At 38.1% G+C, this 20907-nt stretch overlaps 1 protein-coding gene across 1 annotated transcript in view; it reads left to right on the top strand.

The window, feature by feature from the left end:
* Positions 1-359: 359 nt before the first annotated feature.
* Positions 360-20907, top strand: part of LOC138151687 (1-phosphatidylinositol 3-phosphate 5-kinase-like) — a 38842-nt gene continuing 18294 nt past the window's right edge. The window contains exons 1-6 of the mRNA XM_069075258.1: positions 360-426; positions 4650-4830; positions 6034-6186; positions 9335-9453; positions 14637-14808; positions 18186-18393. Of these exons, the coding sequence (XP_068931359.1) occupies positions 4659-4830; positions 6034-6186; positions 9335-9453; positions 14637-14808; positions 18186-18393 (824 nt within the window). The 5' untranslated portion in view covers positions 360-426; positions 4650-4658. The remainder of the gene's footprint in view (positions 427-4649; positions 4831-6033; positions 6187-9334; positions 9454-14636; positions 14809-18185; positions 18394-20907) is intronic.

The raw sequence follows: 20907 nt of genomic DNA, 5'->3' as shown, positions 1-20907 counted from the left end.
GGTCGCCCATCGTTTTACAACCTCAGTTGCCTAAAAATCAGCAAAAATGCTTAGTACAGAAATATTCGAGGGCCCACGGGCTCCTATAATTACGGCAAAGCCCTGTTCCTGGTGCGCACGCGCAGTAGTAAACAGACGCGCGCGCGCGCGCGCGCGCACACACACACACACGAGCTATAGCTATCGGAGTGCGCATGCGTCCTCTAAGCAGAGCTATTATTTTGCTTGCTCGGCGGATAGATTGTAGATGCCTGCTCCTTGCGTTCTCCCTCCTCTCGTTGAGTCTGGGCCGTGGAGGGCGGGCGAAGTCGCCCGAGAGGCGGGATGGGGTCGTGCTCGGGGGGACAGGAAGCGGATTGGGAGGAGGAGGAGGGGCCAGCAGAGGGGGCGGGACCTGGGGGGGAAGCGAGAAGCCGCATCAACCATGTAAGCGCTGCCTTCTGCCGCCGTCGCTGGTAGCCGCCGCGGGCTCCTGTACCCCGCCGGTGTTGCTTTACTGCCCCTCCCCCCCCCCCGTTAACTTGAGGGACTGGGGGGGTAGTGACGGTCTGACGGGCGTGGGGGAGGGGAAGCTCAGGTGAGGGGGGGAGGGGAGCGGGCTGCTGCGGGGCGGGGGCGGGGAAGGAAGGAAGTGAAGGTGAGGTGGGAGAGAGGATCGGACTGTGGGAGGGGGCGTCCTGGGAGAGGTGGCGAGCCCGCGGGGCGCGGGGAGGCGGCCGAGGACTTGGGCTGACTCCGGGTCATGTGCCGCGTCTGGACGGGCGGGGAAGGAAGGAGGGGTCAGGGGAGCTGATGGGAAGGGAGAATGACAGGTCCCCCGCTGCTCTCCCCGCGCCCCAGACCTCGGCTCCCGGGGGCGGGGGGCCTCCTGACAGTGCTTTCTTTTTGGGAAGTTTTCTTTCCGCTCCTCTCCCGACCTCCTCCCATCTTCCCCAGCCGGTGTCAGGGATGCACAGCCCCCTGCTTTCTTCTAGAGGCTGCTTGTTGTAGGGCTGGGGTGGCGGTGGCCCCCTGTTTCCACTGTAGGGTTGGAGTCGAAAGGAAAGTTTTGGATAGCAGAAATAGGCTGCGAACCGGGAGGCTTCTGGTGTGTTTACCTGGGATTTGGGTTTTTTAAAGCCATTCCTCCCTCAAAATCTCTCCAGGTTTCCTGGATAACCTGTTACCAAGTTTTCCTTGTAGTCCTTCCTAATTGGTGGTTTTAACTTTAGCTTGAAAACTATTCTTGGAAGGAGTGGTGAGGGAAAGCATTGTATGATTTGGGGAGAGAGAGGGGGTAGAAATGAGCATCTTCTGCCAAATAAAAAACGTTCTCCCTGTAAAGTTATTCATGCACGATGTGAGAAGCCCTGGAATGTTGTTTAAGAAACCTGTTTGTCCTGGTTACCTTGGGCTGGCAGGTTTTTGTGGATGGGTGTATGAATATTAACGAGTCTTATTGATCCTGTGTATCCCGAGTTCTTAAGGTTATAGTAAACACATTCATTTACAGTGGGGATGTTAGCATGCAGATGTACAGAGATGAAATAAAAAATACATTTGCTTATTTCCAAGCTCTTCGAAATTTATTTCCTGGTACTTGAAAATAAACTTAAAGCAATGAAACAGCACCTGAAATACACCCAAACTACATGTTTTGAAAGCATATTTTCAGCAGCTTCTTGTTTACTATTATTTGTTGAAGGGGGTGAATAGGCTAAAGCCTAGGAAGAGATAATAGGGACCTTCTTTATGGCACCCAATACTCCAGTTTCTGCACAATACTCCTTTATAGTGGGAATGACTGGAAGTTTTTTTTTTTTCTCCCCCTACTAATGGGGAAAAAAGGTTATGCTGTGGTTTTTCTGCTTCAGTGGCTCCAGCAATCCATCAGTCAAAAACAAATGAAAGATCTTTAATGATCTCTTAAGTTAAAGTTTAGAATGTTCAACTTTTCTTGATGAGAGAAGTTCTACTGAATAGTTACTATTTGGTTATTTGGATTATACTAAGAAAGCACTGGTAAGTCTATCCTAAGTTTCTTTTATCTGCTAAAAACATCCTTCCTGGGTCAGTTGCACCTAATTTTTGGTTAGGGCCCTGATTAGTTTTGTATATATATACTTACACTTTTTTTGAAGTGGAAGAGGGTTGAGTGTTGATAAACTCATTAATTGTTTCAGTAGGTAGGGCAGTACTTCTAAACAAGTGACTATTAAGGAAGGAATTAGTCTGTATTAGTCCTTTCATAAGGAACTATTAACTTGAAAAAAAAATCTGTTACTTTTGGAAGGCATTTTTTTCCCTCAAGAAATTTTGGAATCATGCCATGATACTTAGGCTTAACACTTAACATTACAATTTTGTTGGAGCATTTCACCCAGCATTTTTGGTAGTTATTTTTATTTCCAAGTTGACATAATAAAAATTTTTATCAACACAAGAAAAATAGGCCCTCTAAAGTAAGAGTGATCTAATAGAAGTGATACCAACACCATATGGGAGAGTGCTTTAAAGGTTATTAACCCCTCTTTTATTGTGATTTGTACCCAAGTGATTTTCAAAAGTAGTGCAGGCCAGTCACCTACCTTATCCCATTTTCTGGCCTTTAAGAGCTGCTCCCTGAGAACATTTTATCATAGTTACCTTAGGTTCATAGGTGGATGTGGGTGTATGTGTGAATATTTTCAGGCCTTAACCGATTTTAGTATCCAAAGTTTTTAAATTTGTAGGAAGTCAGTAAAAGTCAGTGCCTGGTTATTACCCTCTTCTATCTACCCATTCCACGAATATTTTAGTGAATTGCTAAAATAGGAGACTACTGGATGTTAAAATTATGTCCAAGTCACTAGTAATTAGTTCTTTCTCACAACCTGGAGTTATTTTGGCCAAGAAATATCTTGGCTTGGAATACTAGTGTTGAGATAAGTTAAAGTTGGACATCTTTGGAGTCATGTAAAGGATCTTGGTCTAACGTGAAAAACCTGAATCTGTTACTAAAATTTGACTTCCATTTTTCCCACCAATTAGCAATATGACCATTGACAAGTCGTTTAACCTTTGCTTCACTGTCCTTAACAACAACAAAGGATAATGCCTATATATCTCCTAGGGTTGTTGAGAAGATAAAATGAAATGATACGTAGAACTTCGAAAAGTTTGAAGCATTATACAAAAGTAAAAATCATAAAGTCACAGAATGTTAGTGTTGGAGGGCACTTTTGATATCTGGTCCAATTCTTCCATTTTAGAGATGAGGAAATTGAGGCACAGAATATTATTTATTAAACTCATTTTTTGTTAAATATTAAGTTATTAATGGCCATATCTTTCACATGTAGATAGCAGCTAGGGAAACAAAAAATATCCAAATCAGTGTAGTATTCTCATTATACTCTTGCAACAATTCAGAGAGAAGCAGAAACTTTGTTGAGTCTGTTAGTATAATTGAACTGTTTAAATTTTTTTCCCCCCTCTCAGATGACCCTAAATCCCTTAAGAGAATCCCCAGCTCTCTAAACTGAGTCATTAAGAAAAAGATTGGTGTGGTAGAACCTGCATGGGATTGGAGTCTGAAGACCTTGGTCTTTCAGCTCTGCTGCTTATTTAATCTTAGTTAAATAATTTCATCTCTAGGGGCCTCAGTTTCCTCATGTATAAAATGATAGCAGTTCACTGTAATCTCTAGTATCCCTTTCAGAGTTTAGCTTGAGGCAAGCATACTATCTCATTGCATTGCAAAAATGTCTAGGAAGTATTACATAGGGATGACTACTTTCTCCAATAAGTAATGTTAAGGGAAAAATTTTAAAAAGCAAGTTGATGAAAAATGTATGAGATCTGTTTGCCTAGTGGATAGGGTGCTGGTCTTGGAGTTAAGAACATCTGGGTTCAAGTCTATCTCTAACGTGTAACTGATCCTGTGACTTGGACCAAGTTATTTTATCTCAGTATCATAGATACTTCTGTGAGACGGGTTCTTGATGTAGGTTTTGTGACTTAAAAAAAAAAGTATTTGTAACTTGTTGGTTTCCTTTATAATCCTACATATTTTATTTTATGCTTTAAAAAAATTATGAGAAAGGATCCATAGACTTTGCCAGACTACCAGAGAGGTCCGTGATACAAAAAAAGTTTACCCTGCTCTAAGGCTATAGATTGCTGAACAAATGCTGGTCTGTATTGTTTGAGGGAATTTTCTTACCCTATACCAATTAAATCGTAGGTTCAATTCTTGTTTAATGAAACATAAAACCTTAACAAAGGGGTTAATAAACTTGGTTAAAAGCATTTTTCTAATAAATTTTACTATAGGTGTCACTTTTTTTTCTTAAATACCCTAAAATTCAATCCTTATAAGTTGTTTGCTCTTGCTTTTATCTCATTATTAAGGATCAGAATTGTCACATTAGCTTCATTTCCAATTTTTTAATGTAATGCAGTTTGTTTGGTACTTGCTCTGGAAGGAATGTTTTTGTGATTTTAAAGGCTACATGAACCATCATTTCAATCTAAGGCTGGTTGTATGAGTACAGTTTAGTTAAGATCCTCTTTTTATGGACTAGAAATCTATTTTGATATGTGTGAACTTTCCTGAGGCTAGCCATTTGTTGCTGACTCTTGGGCTTCCAAGATATCTTAAAGTTTTCTTTTTGTCTTTGTTTTCCCAGACACATGAAATGGCCACAGATGACAAGACGTCGCCAACATTGGACTCTTCTAATGATCTGCCTCGATCTCCTACTAGTCCCTCTCATCTCACACACTTCAAACCTTTGACTCCAGATCAGGATGAACCTCCTTTTAAATCAGCTTATAGCTCTTTTGTAAATCTTTTTCGATTTAGTAAAGGTAAAACTTTAGATTTTGAAGGTCAAGGAATCCCCCATCTCTGATAAAGGAAATCTGAAGTTCCATTCTTCAACATTGCTTTTACATGTCCTATTGAAATATCAGCAAGGCAGCAGTTTTAACCCTTCTACTGCCAATAAGGAAAAACTGCTTAGTAAGGAAAAGGTGGTATCATCAATTAAATCTCCAGCAGTAGAATCTAAATGTCCTTGGATATATGAAGTTCTGAATTGAAAACTGAGTACTAAAAGGAAGTCCCTCATAGAAAAAAAAAGCATCAGTACTTGATGTTTTCTTTTTTATCCTAAATGCCTTTTTCTCACCTCAGAGGTAGCTTCTCTTAGTTTTTAAGTTTATAGGACAGGCATTTGCTTGTATGCTTTCTCTTCTCCCTTTCCTTTCCCTGTCTCTGTTCTTCTCCCTCTCTTCCTCTCCTTCTCTCCTCTTTTCTCCCCTCCCCCTTTTCTCTCTTCTTGAGAAATAGTCGCAAGATTCTAATTATAGTAAAGGAATGAAGATGTGTCCACAGGTAGCAATTAAAGGAAAGGTTTTTTTTTTTTAATACCCAGGAAGTTACCAAGTATATTGCTGACTAAATCTTTTAGATTGAGGTTCAACTGTGATAGATTACCAGCGTGACAATTTTTAAAATCTTTGTTTACATGAGCAAGGTTTTCCTGTCTAAGGGAAAATTAGAAAAGAACTCAGTTAATGTTTTGCTTTACATGTGACTGTGCCATGTGAAATATTTTGTTTCTTTTTTTTTGAGGGGGGAAAGCTGAGAAATTGGGGTTAAATGACTTGCCCAAGGTCACATGGCTAGTAAGTGTTAAATGTTTAAGGCCAGATTTGAACTCAGGTCCTCCTGAATCCAGAATTGGTGCTCCATTCACTTCACCACCTAGCTGTCTTTTTTTTTTTTTTAAATACGTTGTTAAGTCAGTCTGAGTGATGGTCAGTGTTTTAAGGGTTTATGAGTTCAGTTCATTTAGTTTTGTAGACATGTTACAGAATGTAAAAAATTGTCTGTAACAGTAAGGTTAACATTTGCGTATGTTAATACAGTTTAAAAAAAGTTTAAAATTTAAAAAATAGAGGCAAAGGTGATTTAATTAATCTCATTCCTCTTTCTTTTTAAGCTCCCTTTATGTCTTCAGTACCATATGTTAGATTTTTCAAATGATGACAGCTTGTCTTCTACAGAGAGACCAGAAGGTGGACAGGGAGATCAGCAATCTCTGAGTGGAAGTTGGGCTAGTCCTCAACACTCTTCGAGGACACAATCTGTGAGATCCCCTGTAGCCTATAAAAAGCAGCTTAATGAGGATCTACATCATCGATCATCTTCTGTATTAGGTAAAAGAAAGTTGTTTTTCCTTGAGCTGCCTTTTTGTGATGATAAAATGTTATTCTTTTAATCGTTTTCCCAGATTGTTTTTTGACTTATCTTTCTCCTTTATAAAGTCTTGATTTTGAGTGATTAGAGGCTGTTTAAAATGAATGAAGTTCATAAGGTCATTAATGAAAGAACTTTGTTTAGCGTTTTAAAGAAAACCTTTCTTGGTGTTTATTACACTTCAGTTTGTGTTAAGTAGAGAGCTCCTGATTGACTTTTGAGGCACTTGCTTGAGTTTTAGTGGTTCATAGTTTGTAGCATCTTCAGAAGAAATCAGACTGGTTTTAACCTCACACATGATGCTTTGGTGGCATTTCTGACATGGGCTGCTTTCCCTTTAGAGGCCTTTCTCTTATGTTATCCCTTCCTCAGTCCTGCTTCTTTCACAGAAGCAGAACAGATTCAGTTTCTGCTTGTCTCACATGGTCTTGGTGCCCTTACTGTCACTCTTTATGCATCTTTTTTTTTTTTTTGCTTTTTGGAGGGGAGAGGGCAGGGCAATTGTGGTTAAGTGACTTGCCCAAGGTTACACGGCTAGTATCTCAAGTGTCTGAGGCCAGATTTGAACTCAGGTCCTCCTGACTCTAGGGCAGGTGCTCTATTCACTGAGCCACCTAGCCGCCCCCCTGCATCCTTACTTGATTCTTCTTCCCTGTCAAGGATTTGGATCAGTGCTGGAGATAAGAAACTAATAAAGGAAGGGGGCCTAGAGACCTTGGTTCTCCCCTCTTTCTCTTTTTAGTTAGGAACATGGACAGGTCATGTTCTTCTTTTGCTCTCACACATTCCTTTTTGTGCCTTTTCCTCAGGGGAGTGGGAAGGGGGGTGAGATTTATGTCATCTTACTGGGAATGGTCCCCTTACATGTGATTCTCAGGGGCCAAATGCAAATTGACTTCAGGATGGAAGCTTGTGTATGACAGAATCCACTGTGATCCCAATAGCTTCTTTTTATATCTCTCTCTTACTTGTTAAATCACAAATCAGACTGCTATCTTGCTATAGTCATCCTGTGACTCAGAAGAAATTGTACCTGGGATTTTTGTCATTCTTCATAAGGCAGTGTAGCTGAGGTGTAGGAAAAATTATTTATAAAGTCTAATTCTTTAAAGAGATTGCATAAGCTTTTCCCCATGCTCATGTTTATATATCCCTTTTGCTACTTTGATCACAATGTATACCTTTATTTTCCCATCTTTGCCCCAAACTTTCAGGCATATGACAAACACTATCTCAGAACTAAATGATGAGAAAATGTTAAGCACTTACTATGTGTCAGGCACTGTACTAAGTAAATATAAGCAAGCAGGAAAGTCCCTGCTCTCAAGGAGCTTATGTTCTAATAAGAGAAAGATAGTATATAATGGGGAGCAGGAAAGTGGGTGAGGGAGTATGCATTTGGCAGCAAGGTTTGAAAATGTCCAGCAGATGATGAGGAAGTTTAGTTTTAGGTAAGAAAAGGTGAAAGCTCATCTATCAGGACCCAGGGGGAGAGTCCCAGTGGTTCTGGTGGGAGGGAGTTGATGAGGAGGCTGAAGTGGAGGCAACATGGTACAGAAATGGTATGGAATGGAAATGGAGTAGCCCAGGGAATTTGGGGGTGCTTGTGACAAGAGGAACTTCTGCTGTGCATGATGCACATATAGAGTAGTGGGTTACTGCAGGGGAGCTGTCTAGTGAGGAATTACAACCTTTCATGCACGTTTTACATATCTTAATCTTCATTTTTTCCTCAAGTTAGTGACCTTAAAACTGGCCCAATCTGTGCATTAGGGTTCTTTTGTATTCTGATTCTATTTTAAATGCTGTGCAATGGACGGGGCAGACTAGGGAGTATGGATCAGGACAGGCAAGGATCAGAGACTTTCTGAGGACATTTAAACTAGATCAGAGCTGTTCTGGGGACATATCTTAAATTCTAGGAACCTTTTGGAATTTTGGTTTTTAGAGGAGTATCGGTGGGTTATGGAAGGTTTTGTGGCTGATTCTTGATGTCAGATCCTTTTGGTAGGAATGGGTGATCAATTTGCTCATGAAGGACTTCTTGATTTTTGACTTATAGCAGCCCAAGAGGTAACAGGTTCAGGCTGGAATGAGACTTTGATCATGTCATTCCGCCTTTACAAGTCTGTAAAGTAACAGTTCTTGTTTGCCTTTTAATCTAACATTTTCCTCCTTTTGAGAATGCTTGTTTATAAGTAATGCTAAATGGCCCTGTAATTTTGGTAGTGGAATTTGAAACATTTTAACACTTTGTTACTCTCACCATTTTTTCTTCCTAATCTCTTTCTTGGGTTCATCATTTTTTATTTCTTTTGGCATGAGGGCATAATTTATAATTTATAAATTGCTGTTAGTATCAGAGATAATTTTTAAATTAAAAATTGTTCTATATATTTTCACTTAGAATTTTGCTACTTTCAGCCCATATAAAATCTAGTCCAAACCTATTTAAAAAAAAATAAAAGCTTATCTTTTAAAATAAAGGCACATGGTTAGCACTAACATGAGCATCTACTGAAAACCAAGTACCTTGTGTGCATACATATGCTAAAGAATCTAAGTGTTTTAATGTTATTTTAAGTTCTGAATTTAATAAACACCAAAAAATGTTTCTATATAAAGAACAGAAAACTATTATATGTATAACAAAATTTAATCCATTAAGTGCAGATTTCTTTTTTAAAAAGTTTGTAATAAATTCATTTTGTTACTTGCAGAGCTGTCCTGTTTGTCTGGGTTTTCCTCCAAACTTTAATCTGTTTCCTTCTAGAGATTCTTCAATGACTGTATTATTTCTTCTTTTTTGGCAACACAGGCTTCCTTTCTAGTAGTTTTTTTTTCTTCTCTCTCCAGTTCTTCCTCTTCCCATCTCCAGCAAAAAGGGAAAAAAACATAGTCCTTCTTAACAAGTAGAGTCAAGCAAAACAAACCACAAATTTTCCATGTCCAAAAATGTATGTCTCATTTTGTGTTTGGTGATTATCTCCCCACTGTCAAGGGGTAGCTATCATGCTCCGTCATTGGTCTGCTGGGGGTTTTTCATTGGATTGATAAAAAGGGTCTTAATTGTTTCCAAGTTAATATAATCTTTTCAACCCTTCCCAGACACCAGAAGGAAAGCAGAAGCTGTCGTAGGAGGCCATGATCCTCGAACAGCTGTCCAGCTCCGAAGTCTCAGCACAGTATTAAAGCGTCTCAAGGAAATCATGGAGGGGAAAAGCCAGGTATTGCCTAGAAGCTTGTGAGTGTTAATAAGCAGTGCCATGAGCACTAAAAACATGCTATAAATATCTTCTGGAAGAAGAGTTCATGATAATGCTTGTTTCAGCCATTAATGGTTTGTTCCCTCTACTACCAATATCCTGAACGAGCTCTTGTACAGGCAGGAATGTCCAAGGGAGAGAAATGGTATGTGTTTTTCCTTATCTGAATGTTCTTCATAGCTTAAAGCAGTAGCAGGCAGAGACTTTGAAATCCTGCATCCTCTGTTTTTCTTATTAAATATGAAATTGGTACTGTTCTGTATGTGAATTAACAATTTCATTCTGGGAGTGCAAATAATATGGGCTTATTCTTGAACCAGAAAAAATGAGATACATATTTTTTCTATTAGTAAATTAAGAAACAAGTTCAGTGGCCACACCTTGGTAAAACTGCTTCAGAATATGGGCTGAACCAGATTGAGGACAACCAGCAGGCTTCAGACCTGTGGGTGAGTTAGGGGGATGTCTATCCCAAGAATTTGAAGACTTCCCTTGGCAGAATGGGTAGATGAGAATAATTTGTTCCAGGGACCATGAAGGGCACTGAAGTAGGAGCTGTGGAGTACTTAGAGCTCAATAAGACAACAAAGATGTCGGGGCTGTCAGTAGTCCTGACTTTTGTCCTGCTACTGGACTTTGATTGTTCTGAAGAGTGAGTGGGACTGATGACTTTGTGCAGCTCTCCCCCACTCAAATTCAATTCATGTTCAAGTCAGGACAGCACAGCGATGTCATTGGTCCTCTTTGAAAACAAATGATGAACAACAATAAATCAACAAGTGTTTATTAAGTCCCTACTATGTGTCTAGCACTATACTAGGTACTGGGGATACAAATACAAATGTACATTCTGTGTTTCCTTAAATGATTTCTTTTCCTATTCAACTCTTTTCCTTTCCTCATTCCTCTCCCTTCCCCCCTTCAAGTAGTCTATCAAACCTAAAAGTGAATTGTATTCCAAAACTTTAAAAGTTAATTGTCTTGGAATTACAATGCATTTTTCCATAGCAACAAGATAATAAATGATAATTACATTTCCAGGTTAGTCAACAAAAGTCTTTAAAATTCATAATGTAACTGAAATAAGTCAGCTAAGTTCTTCTTTCTTTCAAACCCACCCAAAGTATAAAATAATTTGAAGTACATTTAAAAAAATGTAAAATATATTTAAACATAGAACCTATCAAAACACTTTAAAAACAAATGATTTTCCAGGGTGTTAGAATACTGTAAATAAATGGAACTGAAAAATGTGAAAATGTGGTTAATAGTTTTATATGTGAATAAATAGTTTTTAACATATCTTTAATGCTTGTTTTAGGAAAAAAAATGACAGGTTTAGTAAGGAGGATGAGACAATGGATGGAAATTTTTTGGAGATTCTGAAGGTGATTTATGGGCCTCTTCAAGGACTTTCTTTTGCCATAATGTACATAGGTGTGATGCTAGTGCTTCTCGTACATATATCAACTACGATTGTTTTTTTTTTTTAAGCAATCGGGGTTAAGTAACTTGCTCAAGGTTACGCGGCCAGTTATTTCTGGGTGTGGTGCTGAGTATCTGAGCCCAGATTTGATCCCCAAGTCATCCTGACACTGGAGCTGGTGCTCTTACTTGCTGAGCCACCTGGCTGCCCCTAAGCAATTGGGGTTAAGTAACTTGCTCAAGGTTACACGGCCAGGTGCTTCTGTATGATTGTTTTTTTTTTTTTTTTTAACAGAATGAGTACATGGATAGTTCTTTTACTCATTCATCAATGTCAAGAATCTGTAGTTTTGTTGTTGTGGGAGGCATGGACTCAAATTTTTCTAATATCCAAAGCAGGATTTTTCTTTTTCTTTCTCCCCATCTCTCTTAGTGCTTTTCTCTACTTCTGTTTCTTAATTTTGATCCTGAAGTCTCTGTGCACCTCAGATGTTTAGGTTCTGGCCTCACACTGATTTCAGAGCTAATTCAGTGGGCTCTGAGGGTCTTGTGCCCCTTATTTCTTGGGTTTTCATCTTGCTCCAGGCCAAATTCCAACCTTGGAAGCTACAGCCTGGGCGATATAGCTAGAATGGGACTAGTGGTGGCTAGAAACAAGCATGCGGTAGGCCCAGGTGCTTTGTTTGTTCATTGTCTGATCTGTGAATGAGTAGTTCTGCTCCCAGGAATCCCACACTGAGTGGGGAACATAAGTAAATGGAGTTGGAGGTGAGGTGTAATAGTAAAAATTCTCATTTGCAAAACTTTGCATATGTTGTCTCATTTGATCTTCATAATAACCCTGGGAGGTAGGTGCTGTTTTACAGGTGAGGAAAGTGAGGCTGACTTGTCCAGAGTCATCCATTTAGGAAAGGTCTGAGGCAGGATTTGAACTCAAAGCTTCTTGGGTCCAGTGAGAAGGAAGCAGGATAAGAAGTGAATGCTAGCCTAAGAAGACAGATAGGAACTAAGGGTAATGGGAAAAAAAAAAACAACAACTGGAAATCCTTGGAGTCAGTGAAGACACGAGGGCAGTGAACCTGGACGTGCTTACTCAGTTTTCTGTTTCATCCATTTTCTTCTCATCTAATGGAGCATCTTGTGGGTTTTTACTAATTTTTCTTGTGACCAGAATGGCCTGTCTTCTCTATTTATCTAAACCTGGCGCATGTTTTAAGGCTCAGCTTCTGCCCCTCTCTTCATGAAACTGACCTTGCCTACTCAAACCTTTGTTGATTTTCCTTTGTTTTCAGCTCTCAATTTACAGTTTGTGCCATGGGATTTGTACTTTTGGAGAAATAGTGTGGTCTGCTGGTTAGTACTGTAGACTTGGATTCTGGAAGACCTGACTTCAGATTCTGCCTCTCATGCTTGATTAGCTATGTGACCTTGAGCAAGTCACTTAACTTTCTTGAATCTTACTTTGCTCATCTGTAGAAAGGAGATAATATCATCTGTAGAAAGGAGATAATATCTCTAATACCTACCTCACAGGGTTGTTAGGAGACTCAAATGAGGCAATCTATATAAAGTGCTTTACAGAGTTTGAAACATTATCCAAATGTTTATGATTTTTACAATGTGTTGTCTTTTATTTTTCACTTTTGTTTCTTGGGTGCTACTCCTGACTTTCCCAGATGATTATTATTATTATTTTTTGCTTTTTTTTTGGAGGGGGAAGGTAGGGCAGTTGGGATTAAGTGACTTGCCCAAGGTCACACAGCTAGTTTTTGTGTTAAGTGTCTGAGACTGGATTTGAACTCAGGTCCTCCTGACTCAAGGGCCGGTGCTTTATTCACTGTGCCACCTAGCTGCCCCTTTCCCAGATGAATTATAAGATCTTCAGTATCAGAGATTTCTCTTTCATATTTCTTCTGCATCTATCTCAATGCCTACTCTTCAGCTGTTTATAGGACTATAGGATTACAACTTCAGAGGGGTCTGGAGAGATTACACAATCACCTGTATAGGTGAGAGATCTCTACAGAGTCTAGAGAGTTTATGGTCACAGCTCTAGAGAGATCAGAGAGATCACATTGAGAGAGAGAAAGAGAGAGACACAGAGACAGAGAGAGACATCCAATTCACAGCTCTGAAGTCATAGAGAGGGAGAGATCATAACTCTAGAACGGTCTAGAGGGATTATGACTTTAGAGTTGTCAAGTGGGATCATGAGCTGTAGTCAGAGTGGGGGGTTAGGTGGGTGGTCCTAGCTCTGGAGTCTTCTAGAGAGATTATAGCTCAGTTTTTGACTATGTAGGGCAAAAAGTAGGTAGGTGGAGAAGTGGATATAACACTAGAAATGGAATCAGGAAGATTCATCATCCTGAATTTAAATCTGGTCTCAGACACTGGTCACAGACGCTCTGTGACTCTGGGCAAGTCACTTAATCCTGTTTCCTTAATTTCTCATCTGTAAAATGCTCTGGAGAAGGAAGTGGCAAACCATTCTAGTATCTTTGCCAAGAAGAGTTGGACACCACTGAAACAACTGAACAGCTACAGCAAATTTCATGGTGAAGGATCTGTGATTGCCTCAGAACCTTAGGCCCTCCGAAGTTCTCTTACTCAAACCCCTGGTTTTACACAGGGGTTAAAAAAAACTGAGGCCCTTTTAATTAAATCACTTGCCCCATACCATAGAGGTAGCATGTGGCTTTAGAAGTTCTTCACTTTTTGTGTATCCTGGACCCTTTATCTGTCTTATAAAGCCTGTGAACCTCTTTAAATGGCTAAAATAAAATATGTGGGATTACAAAGTATTGAAATTCAGTTATTCAAGTATTAAAAAAAAGTTCATGGACCCCAGTGATAGCGTTTTGAAAAAGTTGGTTGAGAAACATGGTAATGACTGCTGGTGGCATTAATGCCACATACCCTTCTTTCCTAGCTGTGTTTTGACAATGCTCTTAGTTGCCATGGACACTTGCCTAGATACCAATTTAAGGGAATTGAGTTAAATGGGCCAAGTATTAACAGTATTCTGGTGATTTATTGTAAAGATAGAAAATAGCAGAGATTACAGAACTTGTGTCTTAGTGTTTTACAAACTATCCATTAATATCTAGAACATTCATACTTCAGTGGTAGGAGTAAAAACAAATTGGCAGTATGTTAGCATCAATAATTGTGTGTTTTCTTCATAAGAAAAACACTTTGACTGTTTTATGCAGTGAGTCTTTCTAGAATGTTAATCAGAAGCTTTAAACAGTGCTGAATTTTTTTACACTAGAGGTTTCTTTGTGTATATTCCCTGTATGTCAAATACTGAATTTGGATACAGGTGTTTAAAAATAGTAGTAATAGTGTATATGGAAACCCACTCCTAATTTTTCAGATGTAGTAATCTGCATGGAATGGAGCAGATTAAGATACTAGATCAAGAACCAACCTTGATTTCTGACAAATGCAGTTCCAGGGAAAGCAACCTTAGATCACAGCCTCACATGTGCTGTTGTGCTTCTTAAAGTAATGGCAAGGCTAGTAATAGAACTCTACTATGTGTACTTGGATCCCAATGTAAATTTTTGAGGAGGGAGATTTGTGACATTTCTAGGATGGTAAATATATGCTGTTGCTTTTTCTTAATTGCTTCCTTCCTTGAGCCTTGAAAATTTATTTTCTATGATTAAAAAATCAAACCAAAAGACAAACCAAACATATCACTTTTTATATTACAGGATAGTGACCTGAAGCAGTACTGGATGCCAGATAGCCAATGTAAAGAATGTTATGACTGTAGTGAGAAGTTCACCACCTTTAGGCGTAGACACCATTGCCGGCTCTGTGGTCAGATCTTCTGTAGCCGATGCTGTAATCAGGAAATCCCTGGAAAATTTATGGGCTATACAGGTAAGTCTGTACTAATAACAATTGTAATCATTAATATAAGTAATACTTTTAGGCAATATATAACCCAGCATTAGTTTATTCAACAAGTATTTGAATATATATTGTATAAAGGAGTGGTTATGTAGTATGGGAGATACAAAGACTGGTCTTCCCACTAAAGAATCAAACATTTAATAGGCAAGCTAGTAACGTAACTATATATATGATACAATATAAGGCAGCATGTAGTAAATGTCATTGGAGTGGTATAAGTAAACCTGTATGATTTTTATGATATACTGAAAAAAATGAGATTTACAATACACAGAAACCTTGAATTTGAGTTTATGCATAAAAATAAATTATGAGAAATCTCTTGGGTACATAGCTTACTATATACCAAGTGATTTACTGAAAACTTTTGAATAGAAGTGATTCAAAGAACCCTAAATTATTTCAGCTTGTTACTAACAGGTGAGTCATTTGACCCTCAATTTAGTTGCTTTATAGAAATAACCTTTTTGAGATAAGGGCAGCTAGGTGGCACAGTGAATTGAATGTGGGACTTGAAGTCTGGAAGACTCATCTTAGACATTTAATAGCCATGTGACCCTGGGTAAGTCACTTAACCCTGTTTACCCCAGTTTCCTCACCTGTAAAATGAGCTGAAGAAGGAAATGGCAAACCACTCCAGTATCTTTGCTAGTGAGGTCATGAAGAGTTGGACATGACTGAAATGTCTCAACAACAGCAAATTTGAGATAAGACTATTAGTATGGGCTGTTTTTTAAAAAATTTTTTTCCTGATATTCTTAGGTAAATTTATTAGGTGCTAGAATAGGTTTGTACAAGTTTAATGTATTAAAGATTAAGGATCAAAGTGACTTTATTGAGTGATAAATTGCTTTGAACAAGTTTACATATTAATATTCTAAACTTTCAAGTCTTATTTCCTTAAAGAAGATAAAACCATTACATAGCAAATAGTGAATCTTACTCCTAATGTTATATTACTTTCAATGAAGGTGCGTTTTAATCATTGTCTATGGGGTTCTTAAACTGTGTTTGTATTTATTATTTTTAGTGCATCCTATTCAGTGCTCAGAAATATTTGAAGGAAAGATGTGCCCATTCATGTTTCTTTTTTCTCATTTTAACATAAATCAAAGAATAATTTTTCTTTTGTCACTGTCTAAATTTTGAGATTGCTTATGTTATGTTATTTTATTTTATAGCTTTTGAATCTTGACTTAAATTATGAAGATATGGCCATTAGCCACCTTCATTATAATTATGATTGAGAACAAAATATGGATTGATAACAGTTTAGCTGAAAAACTATTCTCAAAATATTTAAATTTGTGTGATGACTTCAGTTGGTATGAGAATTGATTTTATTTTGATCTCCTTATAGTATATCTGATAGAAGAATGGAAATTTACAAATCTTATTTTTGAATATTTCTGCTTAATGAAATGTCAGGAAATCCTGCCACTAAGTTCATCCGACACCAGAATTGATGGTCTCCTTGTCTATAGTTAAAATCACATTTTATAATAAAAAATTTCTAACTAAAAGACCATAAGTTGCCCTCAAGAAACTTAATATTCTGTTAGGGAACCAACCTATCTTTTTGGGGGAGAAGAGCTTACATTCTATTGGTAATTTTGGAAAAACATTTTGTTTGTTCGAGGTATGTAATACATTTCCTCAGAATATGTGTGACTTCACAAAGAATTTGTGATTGCATTAGCATGGGGAATCACCAGTATAGGGACTCACTCCATTGAGACAGATTGCAGCCTGTCTGTGATTTAGTAGTTAAATTTGAGGGAGGTACTTGCAATACATAGAGGTTAAGTGACTTTCCCAAAGTCACACAGCAAGTTAGTATCAGGGGTGAACTTTGAATTCTGGTGTTTCAGGGGTTTGGTACTGACCTGTGCTCTGTGCAATTTCACCTCAGTGTGTTATGGAAGCATCTTTAAAACACAGACCATGTGAACACTGAACTGAGAGGGTTGGAACGGGAATAGCAGTAAGAGTAAAGGCAGCTGAAGCAAAGGAGCTAAGGCAGGTGTGCTTGGCAAATAGGCTTTGCAGACTTGTCACATGAGGAAAATAGCATCTGTCCTGCTAAGTTTGGTCTTGTAGATAATTGCACCTGATGCATGAGGTGTTAGTATCCACTATAAAACAAAAAAATCTTTCCCTTTTGGTTCACATTTGGACAATCAAAAAGCATTTATTAAGCACACCTACTCTATGCTAGGGGCTAAGGATACAGAGACAAAAATGGAGGAAGCAGCTTGTACACATCTGAGTATGTAGAAAGCAAATACAAGGTCATTTCTGGGGAGAGGGACTAATTGCTGGGGAAATCAGAACTACTGTCATCTAGAAAGTAGTACTTGAGCTGAGCTTTGAAGGAAAGTAGGGATTTTAAGAGGCAGAGATGAGAAGAGAGAACATTCTGCACCAAACATGGAAATGGATGATGGAATGAATGCCCGTATTTAAGGAACATCCAAGAATTCAGGAAGCTGGGAAAGGTAGACTGGATGCTTAAGAGGGTTCCGTCCTGGAGGCAAGAGAGTCACTGGGGCTCATGGAGCAGAGGAATATGATTAGATTTGTACTTGAGGAATATTGCTTTGACTGTTATGTGGAGGATTGATAAGAGATGGAAACCAGCTATTCTGTCCTCTGTTCTGCTTTCTCTTTTGTCAGCTTTCATGTGCTGTTTTGTAGTACAGATGCACTAGAGAGCTAGCTGGCACCAGCAGATTCCTCTGGGTTTGCTGAATTAGGAACTGGACATTTTGCCTTTAATTATAGTTAGTTTTCTGATGAGTCAGTGACTTTATCACAAGAAATGTTTCTATGTTCTGACTGAAGTTCCATTTGTGTTCTAGCACTTTTCATTTATGATGTCCCTGAGGAGAAGCCTCTTTTCAGGGCCTAATAACATAACATATTTTTACCCCTCTCCTTGTAGCCTAGGGCCAAATCTTTTTATTGCTTTGCTTACCTTCCTAAAAGCTTGCTTTTTCCCTCTTCACATATCCTTTTCGATGTGGCCTTTTCCTTCTTTTGAAACTTTAGCATTCTTTGAACTATGTTTTTTTGGCACCTGATTAAGTATTGAGATAGATGGTTTATATACCTGAATATTGATTCTTAAAATTTGTAAAATAATAAACTAATCGAATACTTAAAAGTTTTCGATTTTTAAATGAATCGAAACATTCATTTTTCGTCTGTTTATTCATATATTAACTCATTGAGACTTTCAATTTCCTAATTGATAGAACTCATGACATCAGCTCTTAACCTAAGAATATGAAGTATTCTTTTAGGCCCCATGTCTAATCACATCCTTTTCATTTTTTCTTTAGGGGATCTTCGAGCTTGCACTTACTGTCGAAAAATAGCTCTAAGTTATGCTCATTCCACAGATAGCAATTCCATTGGGGAGGATTTGAATGCTCTCTCAGATTCTGCCTCCTCTGTGTCTATACTCGATCCTATTGAACCACGAACACCTGTTGGTAGTAGAAAAGCCAGCCGCAACATATTTCTAGAGGAGGATTTAGCTTGGCAAAGGTACTGAAAATCTTATTTTTATCAGTGTATGTGTTTGGTGGTGGTGGTGGGGGAAGGTGGTTTAAAATCTTAGTATTTTGTGATATAAATATAAATTTACAATATAAAGATATATGGCTGTTTTTGTAAGACCAGGGCTTCTTATTTTTGTGTCATGTCCCTTTTGGCAGTCTGGTGAAACCTGTAAGACCCCTTCTCATAATAAGGTTTTTGCATGCTGAAACCAAAATACATAAGATTACAAAGGAAACAAATACATTGAGATAAAGATAAAACTTTTGTCCCATCCAAGTTCATGGATCCCTTGAAATTTGTTTGTGGATGCCAAGTTAAGAATCCTTGGCTTAGAAGATAAATTTCCTTTGAAGTATTTTCTCAAATCATTTTTACTTCTTTTTGCCTTGATTTACTTAAAAGAGACTAATAAACATAATTCATGAATGATACTGTGTTTTACTTATCATGTGAGTGAATGCATTGATTTTTTAAAAAATTACCAACCATTTTCTTTTCCCTGAAATCTCAGTAATCAACCCCTCTTTTCCCTTCCAAAAAAAATAAATTCTCCTGTTTATATGAACCCTTGTAGAAAAGGACATTGATGAATCTCTTTCCTGAAAATTTCTGTAACTGCTCTAATTAAGAATCCTATGTTCAGCAATTTCTGGTTAATGTTTTCTTAAACTACTTTTTCTCAGTTGAATATCAAACCTCTGATAAGTAGTAACCATCCATGCTCAAAGAGTTCATATTTTGACTCTTGACTTTCAGATAAATATGTTTGCCTGTTACCTTATACTGCACAAATAACAAGTATCTAACTTGTTAATATGTTTAGAGAAAGTGTAATCATTTCTAAAAGAAGATTTTTTTCTTTGTTTGGAAGGGTAAATTGAAATCAGATTATGATTTCATAAAATAGAATGCTGAAAATATTTGATGAATAGAGCATTTAATTTTCAGAATGTAACGGGAATGATAAATATTCTTTTTTGGAGGGCAGTTGGGGTTAAGTGACTTGCCCAAGGTCACATGGCTAGTTTTTGTGTTAAGTGTCTGAGGCTGGATCCGAACCCAGGTCCTCCTGACTCCAGGGCTGGTGCTCTGTTCACTGTGTCACCTAGCCGCCCTAATGATAAATAATCTTGAGATGCATAAAATGAAATCTTAAGACTTGTAAAAATTATAGGAGGAATTTGACTCTTCATTAAGTAATTTCCCCTCAGACATGAAGGCCTTGCCTATCTTTTGCTTGCCTAGGGAGTATATATTTGAAACATGTCTCTATAACGGTATGCCCTATGTGGGTATAGGGAATCAAACCCATTCCTAAATCAATTCTAACCCATTTAACTAGATATAGAATGTTTTCTTGTTAAAAGATTGCTGTGAAGAGAAAAGAGCATACAATTAGGGTGAGGATTGGCAGGTAGGAATAACGGGGAGGAACATCGTCCTCTTCCAAGAAAGGGCTTATAAATTAGTTTGTAAACAATATTTTTTCAAGTTAATAATATAATATGAAAATATTCTCAGCTCTTTTGAGCTTTTGCATTGTAGTCTGAAATCGGTGATGTGAAAAATCAATTAGATTTTAGTATTGTCACATTAGCTCATTCTTTTGTCACCTTTGTGAATGCTTTCTGCAAAATGCCCCATTCCAGCTGGCTGTCAAGTGTCTATGTTTAATACATTTTTTTTAACAAGCAGGTTAACATAGCTATGAAAACTAGTACCTGTTGGTTTGTATCTGATATGCCATTTCATCCATACTGTTCTCTTTATCTCCACCATCTCCTAACTTGCTTTGTAAGCCAGCTTCTTTCTTACACCGCATCCCACAGGAAACCCTCTACTGAGGTAGGGAGGTGGAGAAGAGGAGATCACGTTAGCTAGCTCTTTCTCATGTTCAGTTGCCATGAAGGAATTCCCTTCTGGAAAAGATGCTGAACCTCTTCTCCAACTTCATCCTCTACCCAATTGTTATTATGATAGCTATAGCCCACCTGCAGGGCTGAGAAGTAGAGCAACTAGAATCTTGCCTTTGCTCCAGAGGAAAGTTCCTGAGAGACTGAACTGTTTTCAAAAGCTAATTTATTCAAAGATGTCTTGACTCAGCAAGGTATGCAGCTCTCTCAAAGTCTTGCAAATATATGATTACTGGCTAATGGATGAAATTTAGTTTAATTATAGGTCTGCTCTTAGTGTTGAGAATTATTAATCTGTAAAGATATGTTAATTCTTTTAAACTAGAAATAGTACAGTAAATTCCCATTTCATGTAACACTAGTTTAAATGAAATGCCAGTTTTGGGAATGGGAAAAGCAGCTAGTCCATTTTGGTTGGAACATAAGTGCATAATGGAAGGCCAGATTGTGGAGGGACTTGAATATTTGTTAAAGGAATTGGGAAATTACTCAGTAGGTCATAGGGGACTATTAAAGTTTTTTGAGTTTGGAGTAAATGATCAGAATTATGATTTAGGAAGCAGTTAAGAGGCCACATTAGAAGTCA

Source organism: Petaurus breviceps, unplaced genomic scaffold (assembly GCF_028583685.1).
Source record: "Petaurus breviceps papuanus isolate PSGF00001 unplaced genomic scaffold, PetGlider_PUasm1.0 90903, whole genome shotgun sequence".
Lineage (NCBI taxonomy): Eukaryota > Metazoa > Chordata > Mammalia > Diprotodontia > Petauridae > Petaurus > Petaurus breviceps.
The sequence above is the reverse complement of the archived record's forward strand: the minus strand, read 5'-3'. Positions and strand labels throughout refer to the sequence as shown.